General features: G+C 40.5%; 2 protein-coding genes across 4 annotated transcripts; both read left to right on the forward strand.

Annotated features, from left to right (window-relative positions):
- Positions 1–1,921: 1,921 nt before the first annotated feature.
- LOC113023219 (kelch-like protein 10) lies at positions 1,922–6,724 on the forward strand. The gene is made up of 5 exons (XM_026169243.1): positions 1,922–2,187; positions 3,253–3,736; positions 4,077–4,691; positions 5,414–5,563; positions 6,289–6,724. The coding sequence occupies exons 1-5, from the start codon at positions 2,039–2,041 to the stop codon at positions 6,640–6,642; spliced, it is 1,752 nt and encodes a 583-aa protein (XP_026025028.1). The 5' UTR covers positions 1,922–2,038; the 3' UTR covers positions 6,643–6,724.
- Positions 6,725–9,892: 3,168 nt separating this feature from the next.
- Positions 9,893–15,691, forward strand: LOC113023220 (kelch-like protein 10). 3 transcript variants are annotated; one of them, XM_026169246.1, is made up of 5 exons: positions 9,893–9,916; positions 11,857–12,340; positions 12,680–13,294; positions 14,019–14,168; positions 15,256–15,691. In XM_026169246.1, the coding sequence occupies exons 2-5, from the start codon at positions 11,924–11,926 to the stop codon at positions 15,607–15,609; spliced, it is 1,536 nt and encodes a 511-aa protein (XP_026025031.1). In that variant the 5' UTR covers positions 9,893–9,916; positions 11,857–11,923; the 3' UTR covers positions 15,610–15,691. The 3 variants fall into 3 exon arrangements, with proteins under 3 accessions (XP_026025031.1, XP_026025029.1, XP_026025030.1); XM_026169244.1 differs by lacking the exon at positions 9,893–9,916 and adding an exon at positions 10,593–10,850; XM_026169245.1 differs by lacking the exon at positions 9,893–9,916 and adding an exon at positions 10,593–10,850 and having other exon boundaries at positions 14,019–14,136; positions 15,256–15,358.
- The last annotated feature ends 1,390 nt before the right edge of the window (positions 15,692–17,081 follow it).

The raw sequence follows: 17,081 nt of genomic DNA on the forward strand, positions 1-17,081 counted from the left end.
TAATTGACTTCTATTCATTTTACATCAAATTAAAACTTTGGGTGTCAGATAATTATTTATTAAAAGCTCGACATTTTAAATGAGAATAAGAAAGAAAAGTATGTCTTTGTGCCCCCTTTTCCCTGTTCATGCCCTATCGGCCCCCCTGGCTAAACTTTGCTAGATCCGCCCCTGCAGTTACCAGCGTCAGCTACTAGAAAAAGATCCTGGTGTAGAAAGTAATATTAAATACATTCAAACAACAGCTGATCAAGCTTAAACGTGCTGCTGTTGTTCAGCCACTGGTTTCCTCTTTCTGGTGGGCCAAAGTGGGCCAAAAGCAAACCAGAGACACGGACTCCCGACAGAAAAGCCGATCAGCTGATCGTTAAGCAGTTTCACAATTGAAGTAGCAGCCGGAGAGCGAGAGGCAGTCGCTTGTTAAGATTAACGCAGGAATGCTTTACAAACATTCGGAGATGGACTTACACACTTGCTTTACTTCTCTCGGGATAACTTTGTCGGAGATGAAATGCCAGGTTGCTAGCGAAGCTCCACATGCTATCCAGACCACCGACAGGTCCCGCATGCCACAGCCGCTCTATCACGTGACCACACTGCTCCGACGTGCTAACGTTCTGAGGTGAGTTACGGCGTGTTGCAAGTTTTGTGAGGTGCTTTCGTGATATTTAATGGATCGGATTACATTTTTTATTTTTCTCCGATATCCGATCCAGTAATTTAGGTCAGTATCGGACCGATACCGATACGTAATATCGGATCGGTCCATCTCTAATTTTTATTCACGGGGCGTTAGTATTTAATAAATGCTGATAATTTATTTCTGAGCAATTTTTTATGTACATCTACCCTGTATGTTAATAAAAGTGCCTGTGTGACATCTGCAACACATAACTTTGACCAATATCTCTCCTTTTTTACTTACTTTATGTGTTTAAAAAATATTGTCATATATACAGTATATATCATATATCTGCAAAGCTGTTCATAGGAACAACCTCCCTCCATGGTGGTCTAATCTTTATTCGGATGCTGAATTGACTGATTTATGAATTTACTGTAAAGATTTCATACATTTGTCTTATTGCAAGCAGAAGGCTGTCCTGGGATTCTTCCTGCTACTCCACTTCATTTTCGAAAACTCTAAATCACACGCTTCCCATTATAATTTTCTAATTTTAGGATGATGTTTTCATACACACATCTACATCTACATCAAACCAGGCTTGTCACATCCAACCTTAGTCTTGTATATTATATCTTTGAGCAATTGTTCAACAGCAGATCTGCTATGTGTGTGCAGTCTGTGCTCAGGAAGGTGACTGCTTGCACCTGTCTGAGGTAACACTGTCAAGCACCGTCATTATAGCAGTCTTGTACAATATATACAGTACATATATTATAGTGTTGGTCTACAAAATTTTTCTAGAACACAAACCTGTTTTTTGTTTGTTTATTTGTTTGTTTTTTACTACTCTAGTACATCAGTAAAGTGCAGGAGCACATTTTTCCTCATGGATAAAAGTCTAATACAATCCGAGAAAACAGCTTAGCCATGAATCATATCTGTGTTTGGCACTGCCATGTATTTTTAGACTCATATTTTTAATAACAAATATTTTAGGTTGTGTAGTAGGGAAAATACCGGGGCAATAATGAAATGTATACGAAAAAAGTGTGGCAATGAGCTTGCATGCATAAAAACTAAATGTGATATTGTAGTCCATAAGTTGACCTCTGTGAAGCAAACATACAAAATGCTGTGTGCTATCTGTGAGGCTCATTTGCAATACATTAAAACCAAATCAAAACAAAGCTGTTAAGCAATGAAAGGTTCATTTTTAAAAAAACGTAGATTTAGATTTGAAAACAATTCTATGGGGTGACTGTTGCCAAGTCATTTTGATGTCATAAGCTTCCATTCCATAATGTCACAGTTAGGTTTGATTTGGTGCTCAGAACACTTTAAGACAAACTGTATTGGATTGTAAGACAAACTTCAGACAAAAAAATAAGAAAAGCAGTCACAAAACTCAAGATGAGGGAAGAACAGCCTCCATACAAGTCGAGCTCGGTGTATAATGAACTCCGTTTTGAGGGAAAATTTTGTGATGCAATCATCAAAGTGGAGGATGTTGAATTTCCGGTCCACAAGATAATCCTGTGTAACTGCGCCCCGTACTTCAGGTGAGTTGCTTACCTGATAATGGGGAGGAATGATTACCGATTTATGTAATTCATGGTCTTAGTCTGTGAAACAGTGCCAACAAAAAGGAATCATGGAGCTTTTGTGATAAAAAGACAGTCACAGTCAACTGACAGATATACCCAAAACATAACGCAAACATTTGCACTTGCTGATTGCATGAACTAAATTCAGACTGTGTTGAGCTGAAGTTTCATTTATGTGTTTTATTAAGTTACATTAAAATCTTATCAAGTGTTATCCACACAGTAAAACACACCAGATTTACTAATACTAAAAAGGTTGAATGCTATTATGCAGTTATATGCTGTGCAAAAGTTTTGAGTTGCCTCTCATGTCGTTATGTTTTGCTTTGAAGTAGATGATTTTTTAAAGGTACACTTGAACAACAGTTCTCAGAGGCTTTCAAAGGTTTTGATTGGACATTTTTCACCCTTTTCGGTCCAGTCCTTGTACCTGACCATTTTCAGAGGAATGCTTTTGTTTTGTTTTGTTTTTGTTCATTTGTTTATTTGTTTGTTAAGCCATTTAAGCTAGGAATGGTTATGGAAGGGAAACAGGGACTGTAATTGAGCAAAATGCACTGGAACTTCCATAAGGAAAGGAAACTGGCTGAGATATGCCAAATTACACGATAACTAGACTGAAGATCAGTGGAAACAGGCCTTATGGAGTTGACTTAAACATTTGTCATAGAGGTACAACACTGAGTGTCTAGAATCAGCTGTAAAACATGGTGGAGGCTCTGTCACTGCATTTTGTTTGGCAATAGCTTCATATACATACTGCCAGTGTAATAAATCCAACACTCAAGCTCACTAAACATGTACAAACTCTGTTTTGGAGTTATATCCTCTACAGCAATATGGACTAGACATGAAAAGACTATCACAATAATCACATAGTAACACATGCAATCAGGCGATCATTTCCATTCCAGTCAATTGATTTTATATATTTATCCTACTTGAGCTTGACATGGTTTATTATCTTGTTGCTTCCACACCTTTTAAAATTCTCTGCTCTGTGTCCATCTCTACCCTCAGAGCTCTCTTCACCTCTTGGAGCGACCCAGACAAACAGGTCTTCAACATACCTGGCTTGTCTCCTGAGATGATGGCACTCATCATTGACTTTGCATACACTGGCAGTGTTTCTGTAACGGAGGAAAACGCAGTGGAACTTCTCATGGCAGCTGATCAACTCAATGTAATGGACATTGTAAAAATCTGCAGTGACTTCGTGGGGGAGCAACTCTGCGCAGAGAACTGTGTTGGCATTTGGCAGTTCACAAAAGTACACTTATCACCCGAACTACGTGCCAAGGCCTTCCACTACATCGTCAGTAACTTTGAGCAGGTGGTTCTTCAGGAGGAGTTCCTGCAGCTAACTGTGGAGGAACTTGGTGATATTCTTGAAAGAGATGACCTCAATGTACAGTGTGAGAGCACTGCGTACGAAGCACTTATAAAGTGGATTAGCCATGTGCCTGCAGAACGGGAACAACACCTCATCGCTCTGTTGTCTAAGGTGTATAAACTTCCATTACTACATTTAGTTTCGACTTAAATCTTCAACATTTAAGTCATAGATTGAGTCAATCCATCTGGGTATAAGGATGCTTTAATCGCTCGAGATGTTGGTCTTTTCAGCTGTAGCCAAACCACATTTAAGCAATTCTCTTCTTTTCGTCTATGTTGACAAAAAGGCTAATGGTGTCTCACTTTGGTCTCCCTCTTGCTAGCAATAAGAAAATGAAATAACACTACGAGCATTATCCTAAAGAAGCTGGAGTTGACTAAAACTGATATAGTTCAAATTCAATGTTTCCATTGTCTAAGTCCTATTGTCTTCTGTCATGTCTCTGTAGGTCCGACTGGGACTGGTGACTTTAGACTACCTAAGGGACAATGTGCGGCTCAATCAGTTGGTGCGGACCAGTTCTGACCATCTGTCCATGATAAAGGCTGCCATTATATTACCACAAAATATGACCAACAGACCCTATGTGTTTCGCCTCTGTCCCCATCTTGCTCGTCCCCGCCTGCCTCATTCCGTCCTGCTGGCCATTGGGGGATGGAGTGACCGTAATCCAACTAACGCCATCGAGGCCTATGATTACCGGGCTGAATGCTGGGTAAACGTAACAAACAACCTGGAGCATCCTCGTGCCTATCATGGAGCCGCCTTCCTCAACGGGTACGTCTACTCCATTGGTGGCTTCGACAGGGCGGAGCATTTCAAAAGCGTCCGTAGGTTTGACCTGACCACTCGCACCTGGAATGAGGTGGCACCCATGTACTGCCGCCGCTGCTATGTGAGCGTGACTGTGTTGAACGGGTTCATCTATGCCATGGGAGGCTACGACGGGCATGTACGACTCAGCAGTGCAGAGCGCTATCAACCTGAAACCAACCAGTGGAGTCTTATTGCATCCATGCATGAACAGAGGAGCGATGCCAGCTGCACAACACTTCACAGCCGGGTGGGTAAAGTAAAAGAGCAGGAGAGAAATAGAGTAGGGTCTCAGGCACACAGGCCTAGAGACCTGTCAGCAACCTTTTGGTAACAACCAGTTGCTAGTGAAAAATATGTATTCCTCGGCTGGTTAGGGAGTGGTTGTAAGAAAGACACTGACTTCTACAAATAGTTTGTGAGTGTTTGCAGACAAGTCAGAGTATTCCATGCAAACCTCTGGTGTGCTCAACAGTCTGCTAATGACCAAAGCAAACACAAGGAGGTTTGTGGTGCAACACCTTTCTTCAATTTCACACTAGTGACACCCATCAACCTCCAGCTACCACTTGCCAACCAGTCAGGGGATACACATTTTTTACAGTGAAGCGAGGTGCAAGATACCTCACAAACTGGTTTCTAAGCTAGAGTGATGAAGGCCTAAATTGAACAAAACTACACATTTAAAACTACCTGTATGCCTGTAATAGTGATGATAAGGAAAACAAAAGTCATTAAAAGAATTAGCTTTTTTTATTTTTGAAAGGCAGGGACTAAATGTCTAAATGTCAGTCTGTATCAGAAGAATTTATAGTGTTCATTGTTATGTTAATCATGTAAAAGAAAAAGATTTTCAAAAAACTTTTAAGTTCACAGAATGTAATAGCATGCAAGTAGGGAAAAACATCAACTCTTAAAAAGTTGAAATATATACTAATGTCAGGTTTTTTTGTTTTTTTTCTTTGTCTTCAGATTTACATTTGTGGTGGATTCAATGGGAACGAGTGTCTGCAGACAGCTGAATGTTACAACCCAGAGACCGACCAGTGGACGATGATCAGTCCCATGAACAGCCGCCGCAGTGGGATAGGTGTCATTGCATATGCGGATCATGTCTTTGCAGTAAGACCAGAAAGTAGTGCTGACACTCACGTAACATACAAGTCACATCTGTAATGTGCCTTGATCAGCAAGGCTGACAGATTTGGCAGTTTTGCTAACTTTGTTTTGTATTCATCAATAATCAGATTCCTATCCTGACCACAGGTTCAGAGAAGGCATTCTCACTCATTAATTTAACTGATTAGTGATGTTTCTGCTGCATGTATTTTTTCATTTCATGATTTGAATTTGCTCCATTCCCAAAATGATTTCACTGATGATTTCACATTTCCTCATCATTCCACTAGGGGAAATATGTTAGAGACAATTTCAAAATTATCCTCCAACACCTTTTGAAAAATAAGCCAAGTGATTAGCACTCATTCTCTTGGGACAGTACGTATTTTAGCTGTAAATTTGTCTTGCTAGTTGCCTTAAACCCACTGATTTAGTTGATTTGCTGCTATACCCTTTGGTAAAAAGCAAAGATTGTGTAGTCTCACCTTTGGAGACATACTTCTTTATTTAGCTAGCTACTCTTGAAGATTTATTTTCTATTTACACTGTCTCTATTCAAAAATGAAAAAATTATTATCAGCAGAATGCAGTGACCTTATCCTGGTGCTGACCTGCTGAAGAAAGGACTGAAACTCGAAGCTCCTTTTTGAAATAAAGGCAAAAGAGCTGTGAAGACAACTGAAAACATAAATACTTCACAATCATTTCACCCATGCATTTACTTTTAGGTTGGTGGCTTCGATGGAAACAGACGTCTGCGCACCGCTGAGGCTTACAACCCGCAAACCAATACGTGGAACCTCGTGTCCTCTATGTTGACCCGCCGCAGCAACTTTGGCATTGCGGTAATCAATGATCGCCTCTTTGCTGTCGGGGGCTTCAACGGCTTCACCACCACTTTCAACGTTGAGTACTACGACGCTTCAACCAACCGGTGGTTTAAAGCATGTGACATGGGGATTTTCCGCAGTGCCCTGAGCTGCTGTGTGGTGTCCGGACATCCCAACCTGTCTGATTACACCATTCCTCGTGACAGCCTGACATGTTTAAATGTGCCAGAAGAAGCAGCGGAGTCCACGTAACACCTTTAAAATGCAATACTGCCATGTGTCAACATCTGGGACTCCAACATGAAGGACTGAAATAAATCTTTAGAACATCAAACCGCTGGTGAACTGGACATTTTTTGTAGATATTTCAAAAACTTTAAGTGTGTGTGTGAGGAGACCGTGCACTGCAGATACTGGGTTTCATCAAGAGAACGCCATTGCAACAATAACAAATTTAAAAGAATTTTTCATTCCCTGCAAGGTATGGCCGCTGAGTAGAACGGACATGCACAAAGGGTGACCAGATCACAATAAGTCACATGTGGGACTTTTCCAAGTCCTCCTAGGTAAACACAACAAGAATAAAGGGAAGCTTTTACTCTCCCTTCTTAAGTCAGCTGGGGTTCTGTCTAGTAACAGACTTTACACTTGAGTAGGAATGTATCCACGGGTCATTTTTGAGCAATTTCTGACAATTTTTGAATCTTTAACAAATATTACACACATATACTGTGTTGCTTAACACCATCTTTTCTCTTGTGTGAAACAGAAAAATAACTCTATTTCTCAGTGTGTATTTAATGTGCTTTGTGGTATTTTCCACTATATTACATAGAATTATATATTTGTTTATGATAAAAAAGTATGACCTTCATATTTACTAAGGAAAATCCGGTCTTTATTTGTTCAGGGAGGTTGCTGTGATCTGCTCTCAGATCCGCTATCCACTGAGCATTGCTGTTATGGGTTGCGTCTTTCTCCCACATGCTCTTCCAGTATTGCTCCGTCTCCAGCCTTGGTGGTGCTGTTCTCATATTGTTCCCCTGACACTGAGAGTACACCTTGGATTGTTCTGTGGAGAACAGCTGGTTTATTCTCCTGCCTTCGATCTCTCTGGTGTACCTCTTCAAGCGACTGGCCAAGGCTTTGAGTTGTTGCTTGGCAGTTTCCAAGACCTCAGGTATGGACGGCTTGCTGTACTTCTTAGGCATCTTCTTTGTCACTGTGATGGCATCAGCCACACATGGGTAAATCAGTCCATTTTTTCACTTTATTAGTTTGCTTTGCAGTTTTCTTCATTAATATAATTCATTAATCATTTGGGTAAACCTAACACTGGTATTATGAGGCGCGCACATAGTAACATTGTGTGGTTTTTCTAAAATATTTTGTTATATTAATTATGTTTCTCTTTCTTTGAGTTACCTGGGTTTGGGTGGTGGCTGTTTTCTGTCTGGGCAAATATCGTGGCTGACAACTCTGGGAACAAAATGCCTGCTCAGCAGGACCAACCATGGGCTTACCAGGAGCAGGGGTGTTTTAGGTTTAGTTAGGTTATTCTGTGCTTAGTTAATATTAGTGTGTGTTTTTGTTTCCCCCCTATTGTGTGTAAATGGTTTGGCCAAATCATTATAAAAGCTACCCTCATGTGTCTTTGTAATTCGGTCAGTTTGTGAGTTAAGTTGTGTCTCACTTTGTTGGTTTAAGTTTCTGGAAATTACTTTTTGCAGAGTTATATTTAGTTGACCTCTTTTATGGGCCTGCTAATTATGATTTTGAATTTTGTCATTTTTGAACTTTTTGAGGGTTAAAATAAAGAAAACCCTTTTTGAAGATATTTTTTGCCTGTGTCCTCTATGCTTTGGCTGCTTGGTCCCTCACAGTCATACCATTCTGCAGCTCAGATAGTTGGCTAACCTCTCTCCGTGCTACCTTGAGGGTACTGCTACTTGCGGCTATTCAACTTGTAGCCAAGCATCTCACTGATCACTGCTGCCGTGTTGTAGATCAGCTTGTTAGTCTCGGAAATGGTGGCGGTATCGTCTATAGTGCTGTATTCACATGTTCTAGTAGATCCTCTGAGGGTACTTCATGTACATGTTCATTAGTCGTTAATAAATAGTGACACGTTTTACATCTTAAAATAAGGCTCCCATTGATAGTTGCAGATATTTATAATGCACTGATAAAATACAATATTATATGTTTAAAATATATCTTTACAAATGCCTATTGTGCTTACAAGGTAGTAACTTAGTCTGAAATGTTTAATATAGCAACTCTAGATGAAATATATAAGTGAATAGATCTCTATTTGGCAATAAACTGGTCAGGTTTTTCTCTTTCTTCTCTCTTTCTTTAATGCGTAACATTTATTAATGGTTTATAAATTGTTTGAAGCTTAATTAATAACCGAGATATAAACGATTTATTAGCCATTTATAAGGGGAGTCTTATATCCCCCTATCCCACATTTGGGACAGGGGGAAAAAGCATAAAATGCTGTGCAGTCCCCCTACCTGCACAACATGAAGGTTGAAGCAACACCAACACAGCACCTTATTGCAGTAAACCAACGTGTAGACAGTGATTTGCAAAGCTGTTCATAGGAACAACCTCCCTCCATGGTGGTCTAATCTTTATTCTGATGCTGAATTGACTGATTTATGAATTTACTGTAAACATTTCTTACATTTTTCTTATTGCAAGCAGAAGGCTGTCCTGGGATTGTTCCTGCTGCTCCACTTTATTTTACAAAGACTCTAAATCAAACTCTTTCCATTATAATTTTCTAATTTTAGGATGATGTTTTCATACACACCTCTACATCTACATCAAACCAGGCTTGTCACATCCAACCTGCTTTTAGTCTTATATATATTTTTTAGTCTTATATCTTTGAGCAATTGTTCAACAGCAGATCTGCTATGCGTGTGCAGTCTGTGCTCAGGCAGGTGACTGCTTGCACCTGTCTGAGGTAACACTGTCAAGCACCGTCATTATAGCAGTCTTGTACAATATATACATGTTAGGATGCCTGGGTCGTTGACCCAGGGTTTTTGAGTTTACGATATTATTTATACTGTCTAGTTTTTGGTTTCTTTGAGTTCTGTCTTATGGTTTATGTCTCTGTCTTCTTTAGTTGCTCTGTCTCCCCTATCACCTGCATCCCCTTGTCTAGTTCGCGTCTATGTGTATCTTAAGTTCCTATATCCCCTTGTTCAGTCAGTGTTTGTGTCTGCCCTGTTCACACGTCTCTGTTCCCTTTGTAGTGCCTGCATATGAGTCTGTGTCTTTGTTCAGTCTGTGTTATGTGTTTCCTGTTTTACTTTGAAAGTCCATGTCTGATGTTAATGTGTCGGGTTTTGCTTCCTCTTGTCTCGTTAGGCCTGATTTGCCCCAGCTGTGTTTCCCTCCTGTTACCCATTCCCTGATTGCTCCCTCTGTGTATTTAAGCCCAGTGTTTCTCTGTGTCTGTGTTGCGATCTACCGTTTACGTTGCTGTGTGTTTTGCCCATCCACCGGTGTAAGTTTATTTTGAGTTTTTTTCTAGTTATATGATGTTTGTGTTCAGCACTAAAGCTGTTTTGGTTTAAGTTCTGTCTCCGGAGTCTGCACCTTGGGTCCTATTCCTGTCTGCACACAGCCACACCTAACAATACAGTACATATATTAAAGTGTTGGTCTATAAAATTTTTCTAGAACACAAACCTGTTTTTTGTTTGTTTATTTGTTTGTTTTTTACTACTCTAGTACATCAGTAAAGTGCAGGAGCACATTTTTCCTCATGGATAAAAGTCTAATACAATCCGAGAAAACAGCTTAGCCACGAATCATATCTGTGTTTGGCACTGCCATGTATTTTTAGACTCATATTTTTAATAACAAATACTTTAGGTTGTGTAGTAGGGAAAATACCGGGGCAATAATGAAATGTATACGAAAAAAGTGTGGCAATGAGCTTGCATGCATAAAAGCTAAATGTGATATTGTAGTCCATAAGTTGACCTCTGTGAAGCAAACATACAAAATGCTGTGTGCTATCTGTGAGGCTCATTTGCAATACATTAAAACCAAATCAAAACAAAGCTGTTAAGCAATGAAAGGTTCATTTTTAAAAAAACGTAGATTTAGATTTGAAAACAATTCTATGGGGTGACTGTTGCCAAGTCATTTTAATGTCATAAGCTTCCATTCCATAATGTCACAGTTAGGTTTGATTTGGTGCTCAGAACACTTTAAGACAAACTGTATTGGATTGTAAGACAAACTTCAGACAAAAAAATAAGAAAAGCAGTCACAAAACTCAAGATGAGGGAAGAACAGCCTCCATACAAGTCGAGCTCGGTGTATAATGAACTCCGTTTTGAGGGAAAATTTTGTGATGCAATCATCAAAGTGGAGGATGTTGAATTTCCGGTCCACAAGATAATCCTGTGTAACTGCACCCCGTACTTCAGGTGAGTTGCTTACCTGATAATGGGGAGGAATGATTACCGATTTATGTAATTCATGGTCTTAGTCTGTGAAACAGTGCCAACAAAAAGGAATCATGGAGCTTTTGTGATAAAAAGACGGTCACAGTCAACTGACAGATATACCCAAAACATAACGCAAACATTTGCACTTGGTGATTGCATGAACTAAATTCAGACTGTGTTGAGCTGAAGTTTCATTTATGTGTTTTATTAAGTTACATTAATATCTTATCAAGTGTTATCCACACAGTAAAACACACCAGATTTACTAATACTAAAAAGGTTGAATGCTATTATGCAGTTATATGCTGTGCAAAAGTTTTGAGTTGCCTCTCGTGTCGTTATGTTTTGCTTTGAAGTAGATGATTTTTTAAAGGTACACTTGAACAATAGTTGTCAGAGGCTTTCAAAGGTTTTGATTGGACATTTTTCACCCTTTTCGGTCCAGTCATTGTACCTGATCATTTTCAGAGGAATGCTTTTGTTTTGTTTTTGTTTGTTTGTTTATTTGTTTGTTAAGCCATTTAATGTTGACCTATGAAAAAGGAAACAGGCTGAGATATGCCAAATTACACGGTAACTAGACTGAAGATCAGTGGAAACAGGCCTTATGGAGTTGACTTAAACATTTGTCATAGAGGTACAACACTGAGTGTCTAGAATCAGCTGTAAAACATGGTGGAGGCTCTGTCACTGCATTTTGTTTGGCAATAGCTTCATATACATACTGCCAGTGTAATAAATCCAACACTCAAGCTCACTAAACATGTACAAACTCTGTTTTGGAGTTATATCCTCTACAGCAATATGGACTAGACATGAAAAGACTATCACAATAATCACATAGTAACACATGCAATCAGGCGATCATTTCCATTCCAGTCAATTGATTTTATATATTTATCCTACTTGAGCTTGACATGGTTTATTATCTTGTTGCTTCCACACCTTTTAAAATTCTCTGCTCTGTGTCCATCTCTACCCTCAGAGCTCTCTTCACCTCTTGGAGCGACCCAGACAAACAGGTCTTCAACATACCTGGCTTGTCTCCTGAGATGATGGCACTCATCATTGACTTTGCATACACTGGCAGTGTTTCTGTAACGAAGGAAAACGCAGTGGAACTTCTCATGGCAGCTGATCAACTCAATGTAATGGACATTGTAAAAATCTGCAGTGACTTCGTGGGGGAGCAACTCTGCGCAGAGAACTGTGTTGGCATTTGGCAGTTCACAAAAGTACACTTATCACCCGAACTACGTGCCAAGGCCTTCCACTACATCATCAGTAACTTTGAGCAGGTGGTTCTTCAGGAGGAGTTCCTGCAGCTAACTGTGGAGGAACTTGGTGATATTCTTGAAAGAGATGACCTCAATGTACAGTGTGAGAGCACTGCGTACGAAGCACTTATAAAGTGGATTAGCCATGTGCCTGCAGAACGGGAACAACACCTCATCGCTCTGTTGTCTAAGGTGTATAAACTTCCATTACTACATTTAGTTTCGACTTAAATCTTCAGCATTTAAGTCATAGATTGAGTCAATCCATCTGGGTATAAGGATGCTTTAATCGCTCGAGATGTTGGTCTTTTCAGCTGTAGCCAAACCACATTTAAGCAATTCTCTTCTTTTGTCTATGTTGACAAAAAGGCTAATGGTGTCTCACTTTGGTCTCCCTCTTGCTAGCAATAAGAAAATGAAATAACACTACGAGCATTATCCTAAAGAAGCTGGAGTTGACTAAAACTGATATAGTTCAAATTCAATGTTTCCATTGTCTAAGTCCTATTGTCTTCTGTCATCTCTCTGTAGGTCCGACTGGGACTGGTGACTTTAGACTACCTAAGGGACAATGTGCGGCTCAATCAGTTGGTGCGGACCAGTTCTGACCGTCTGTCCATGATAAAGGCTGCCATTATATTACCACAAAATATGACCAACAGACCCTATGTGTTTCGCCTCTGTCCCCATCTTGCTCGTCCCCGTCTGCCTCATTCCGTCCTGCTGGCCATTGGGGGATGGAGTGACCGTAATCCAACTAACGCCATCGAGGCCTATGATTACCGGGCTGAATGCTGGGTAAACGTAACAAACAACCTGGAGCATCCTCGTGCCTATCATGGAGCCGCCTTCCTCAACGGGTACGTCTACTCCATTGGTGGCTTCGACAGGGCGGAGCATTTCAAAAGCGTCCGTAGGTTTGACCTGACCACTCGCACCTGGAATGAGGTGGCACCCATGTACTGCCGCCGCTGCTATGTGAGCGTGACTGTGTTGAACGGGTTCATCTATGCCATGGGAGGCTACGACGGGCATGTACGACTCAGCAGTGCAGAGCGCTATCAACCTGAAACCAACCAGTGGAGTCTTATTGCATCCATGCATGAACAGAGGAGCGATGCCAGCTGCACAACACTTCACAGCCGGGTGGGTAAAGTAAAAGAGCAGGAGAGAAATAGAGTAGGGTCTCAGGCACACAGGCCTAGAGACCTGTCAGCAACCTTTTGGTAACAACCAGTTGCTAGTGAAAAATATGTATTCCTCGGCTGGTTAGGGAGTGGTTGTAAGAAAGACACTGACTTCTACAAATAGTTTGTGAGTGTTTGCAGACAAGTCAGAGTATTCCATGCAAACCTCTGGTGTGCTCAACAGTCTGCTAATGACCAAAGCAAACACAAGGAGGTTTGTGGTGCAACACCTTTCTTCAATTTCACACTAGTGACACCCATCAACCTCCAGCTACCACTTGCCAACCAGTCAGGGGATACACATTTTTTACAGTGAAGCGAGGTGCAAGGTACCTCACAAACTGGTTTCTAAACTAGAGTGACGAAGGCCTAAATTGAACAAAACTACACCTGTAAAACTACCTGTATGCCCATAATAGTGATGATAAGGAAAACAAAAGTCATTAAAAGAATTAGCTTTTTTTTATTTTTGAAAGGCAGGGACTAAATGTCTAAATGTCAGTCTGTATCAGAAGAATTTATAGTGTTCATTGTTATGTTGATCATGTAAAAGAAAAAGATTTTCAAAAAGCTTTTAAGTTCACAGAATGTAATAGCATGCAAGTAGGGAAAAACATCAACTCTTAAAAAGTTGAAATATATACTAATGTCAGGTTTTTTTGTTTTTTTTTCTTTGTCTTCAGATTTACATTTGTGGTGGATTCAATGGGAACGAGTGTCTGCAGACAGCTGAATGTTACAACCCAGAGACCGACCAGTGGACGATGATCAGTCCCATGAACAGCCGCCGCAGTGGGATAGGTGTCATTGCATATGCTGATCATGTCTTTGCAGTAAGACCAGAAAGTAGTGCTGACACTTACGTAACATACAAGTCACATCTATAATGTGCCTTGATCAGCAAGGCTGACAGTTTGGGTTAAAAAAAAATTTGCCAACTTTGTTTTGTATTCATCAATTATCAGAGATTCCTATCCTTCATGTATTTTTTTCATTTCACGATGTAAATGTGCCCCATTCCCAAAATGTTGATGATTTCACTAATGATTTCACATCTCGCATGTGAAACCCACACAGCAAAATTGGTATGGCCCGGATCTGGCCCACACAATGTGCTTTCACATGGCCCACATACCGCAAAGAATGACGGCCCTTTAGTGGCCCAGATCTGGTTTGCCATACGTGGCCCACACATGGGCCAGCACAAGGCCAGTTGTAGATACACTGCTGGCCCTTTGCTGGCCCAGAACAATTTGAGGTGATATGGCGCTTTTCTACTCTCTACTCTCCCGGATTACTCAAAGTGCTCTATACAACCTGCCACATTCACCCAATCACACACTTGCTCTGAACTGAGTGGTTCCTAACTACATTCATACACATTCACACTCTTCACATGCAGACTGGAGGAGCCAGGGATCAAACCACTAACCTTCCGAGTCATAAAGACTTCCAAAACAGCCCACTTTTACTTTATTTTACTTTTTCTTTGTAACTCACAAGTCATTTTCACACAGCCTCTACATCCTGATCTTTTCTTGACATTCCCAAACAGAGGGACCTGGGAAAATTCAAATAGTGGAACATTAAATAGCCTTATTTTTTTAAACAAATTTGATGTGTAAACTCCATATAACGGCATGAGAGTATGTCGGGTAACTTTTCGCTTTATCCAGGTAAAACCCTAAACAAATCAGAGTAATTCCAGTAGTCAGACCACACCTAAAGCAGCATCTGATTGTGTCTGCTACATATTAAAGGCAACTTTGGACAGTATTGCAACTTAATTCTTACAGTCACTTTCTGAAGTATCTGTGCGAAAAACAGCTTAAGAAGTATAGCAGGTGCACTTTCTTTCAAGGGTGCTGTGAAACTGGTTTCAACTACAGTCAGTCATTTCACCCATGCATTTACTTTTAGGTTGGTGGCTTCGATGGAAACAGACGTCTGCGCACCGCTGAGGCTTACAACCCGCAAACCAATACGTGGAACCTCGTGTCCTCTATGTTGACCCGCCGCAGCAACTTTGGCATTGCGGTAATCAATGATCGCCTCTTTGCTGTCGGGGGCTTCAACGGCTTCACCACCACTTTCAACGTTGAGTACTACGACGCTTCAACCAACCGGTGGTTTAAAGCATGTGACATGGGGATTTTCCGCAGTGCCCTGAGCTGCTGTGTGGTGTCCGGACATCCCAACCTGTCTGATTACACCATTCCTCGTGACAGCCTGACATGTTTAAATGTGCCAGAAGAAGCAGCGGAGTCCACGTAACACCTTTAAAATGCAATACTGCCATGTGTCAACATCTGGGACTCCAACATGAAGGACTGAAATAAATCTTTAGAACATCAAACCGCTGGTGAACTGGACATTTTTTGTAGATATTTCAAAAACTTTAAGTGTGTGCGTGAGGAGACCGTGCACTGCAGATACTGGGTTTCATCAAGAGAACGCCATTGCAACAATAACAAATTTAAAAGAATTTTTCATTCCCTGCAAGGTATGGCTGCTGAGTAGAACGGACATGCACAAAGGGTGACCAGATCACAATAAGTCACATGTGGGACTTTTCCAAGTCCTCCTAGGTAAACACAACAAGAATAAAGGGAAGCTTTTACTCTCCCTTCTTAAGTCAGCTGGGGTTCTGTCTAGTAACAGACTTTACACTTGAGTAGGAATGTATCCACGGGTGTTTTTTTGAGCAATTTCTGACAATTTCTGAATCTTTAACAAATATTACACACATATACTGTGTTGCTTAACACCATCTTTTCTCTTGTGTGAAACAGAAAAATAACTCTATTTCTCAGTGTGTATTTAATGTGCTTTGTGGTATTTTCCACTATATTACATAGAATTATATATTTGTTTATTTTCAGGAAACATGGGATTTCTTTCCACTGCTACGCCGATGACTCCCAGATTTATTTCCCACTTAAAAAGATAAATGGCTTCTCAGTAGACCCGCTGCTCAGATGCCTTGATGAAATAAGGACTTGGATGGCTTTGAACTTTTTACATTTTAATGAACAGAAAACAGAAGTGATGGTTTTTGGTGGCGCTTCTGAGGCCACTATTATAGATCTTGGTTCACTGGCACAGTATGTTAAACCAGTCATCACTAATCTGGGAGTTAAAATAGAGGCAAATCTTAAACTTGAAAGCCAGGTCAGAGCTGTTGTAAGATCTAGCTTTTTTCATTTGAGGGAATTAGCCAAAATAAAGCCTATCTTATCGAAACATGATTTTCAGACAGTAATCCATGCCTTTGTTACTTCTAGGCTGGATTATTGTAACGCACTTTATTTTGGGGTTAGTGATGCGTCCATTAGGCGCCTGCAGGTTGTGCAAAATGCTGCAGCACGTCTTTTAACTGGAATAAAAAAGTTTGAGCACATTACCCCTATTTTAATTTCACTCCACTGGCTACCTGTACATTTTAGGATTGTTTTTAAAATTCTCTTATTTGCTTTTAAATCTCTTAATGGCCTGGCCCCCCCCTACCTCTCGGAGCTACTACAACCATATACACCTGCCCGTTCCCTTAGGTCCGCCAATCAGCAACTCCTTAAGGTACCGAAAACTAAGTATAAACTTAAAGGTGATCGTGCTTTTGCTGTAGCTGCTCCAAAGTTGTGGAATGATCTGCCCTTGCATGTTAGGCAGGCCTCTTCTCTCTCTGAATTTAAAAGTCTTCTTAAAACATATTTATTCGCTGAAGCCTTTGGCATTGATTAGAGGGG

This window comes from Astatotilapia calliptera, chromosome 6, assembly GCF_900246225.1.
Source record: "Astatotilapia calliptera chromosome 6, fAstCal1.2, whole genome shotgun sequence".
Taxonomy (NCBI): Eukaryota; Metazoa; Chordata; class Actinopteri; order Cichliformes; family Cichlidae; genus Astatotilapia; species Astatotilapia calliptera.

What these genes read in the sequence shown, in the direction of transcription:
- LOC113023219 (XM_026169243.1), top strand. Translation starts at nt 2,039, where the DNA reads ATGAGGGAAGAACAGCCTCCATACAAGTCGAGCTCGGTGTATAATGAA. An exon ending in AACTGCGCCCCGTACTTCAG is followed by an intron (nt 2,188 to 3,252) that starts GTGAGTTGCTTA and finishes CTCTACCCTCAG; the next exon opens with AGCTCTCTTCACCTCTTGGA. An exon ending in ATGCGGATCATGTCTTTGCA is followed by an intron (nt 5,564 to 6,288) that starts GTAAGACCAGAA and finishes ATTTACTTTTAG; the next exon opens with GTTGGTGGCTTCGATGGAAA.
- LOC113023220 (XM_026169244.1), top strand. Translation starts at nt 10,702, where the DNA reads ATGAGGGAAGAACAGCCTCCATACAAGTCGAGCTCGGTGTATAATGAA. An exon ending in AACTGCACCCCGTACTTCAG is followed by an intron (nt 10,851 to 11,856) that starts GTGAGTTGCTTA and finishes CTCTACCCTCAG; the next exon opens with AGCTCTCTTCACCTCTTGGA. An exon ending in ATGCTGATCATGTCTTTGCA is followed by an intron (nt 14,169 to 15,255) that starts GTAAGACCAGAA and finishes ATTTACTTTTAG; the next exon opens with GTTGGTGGCTTCGATGGAAA.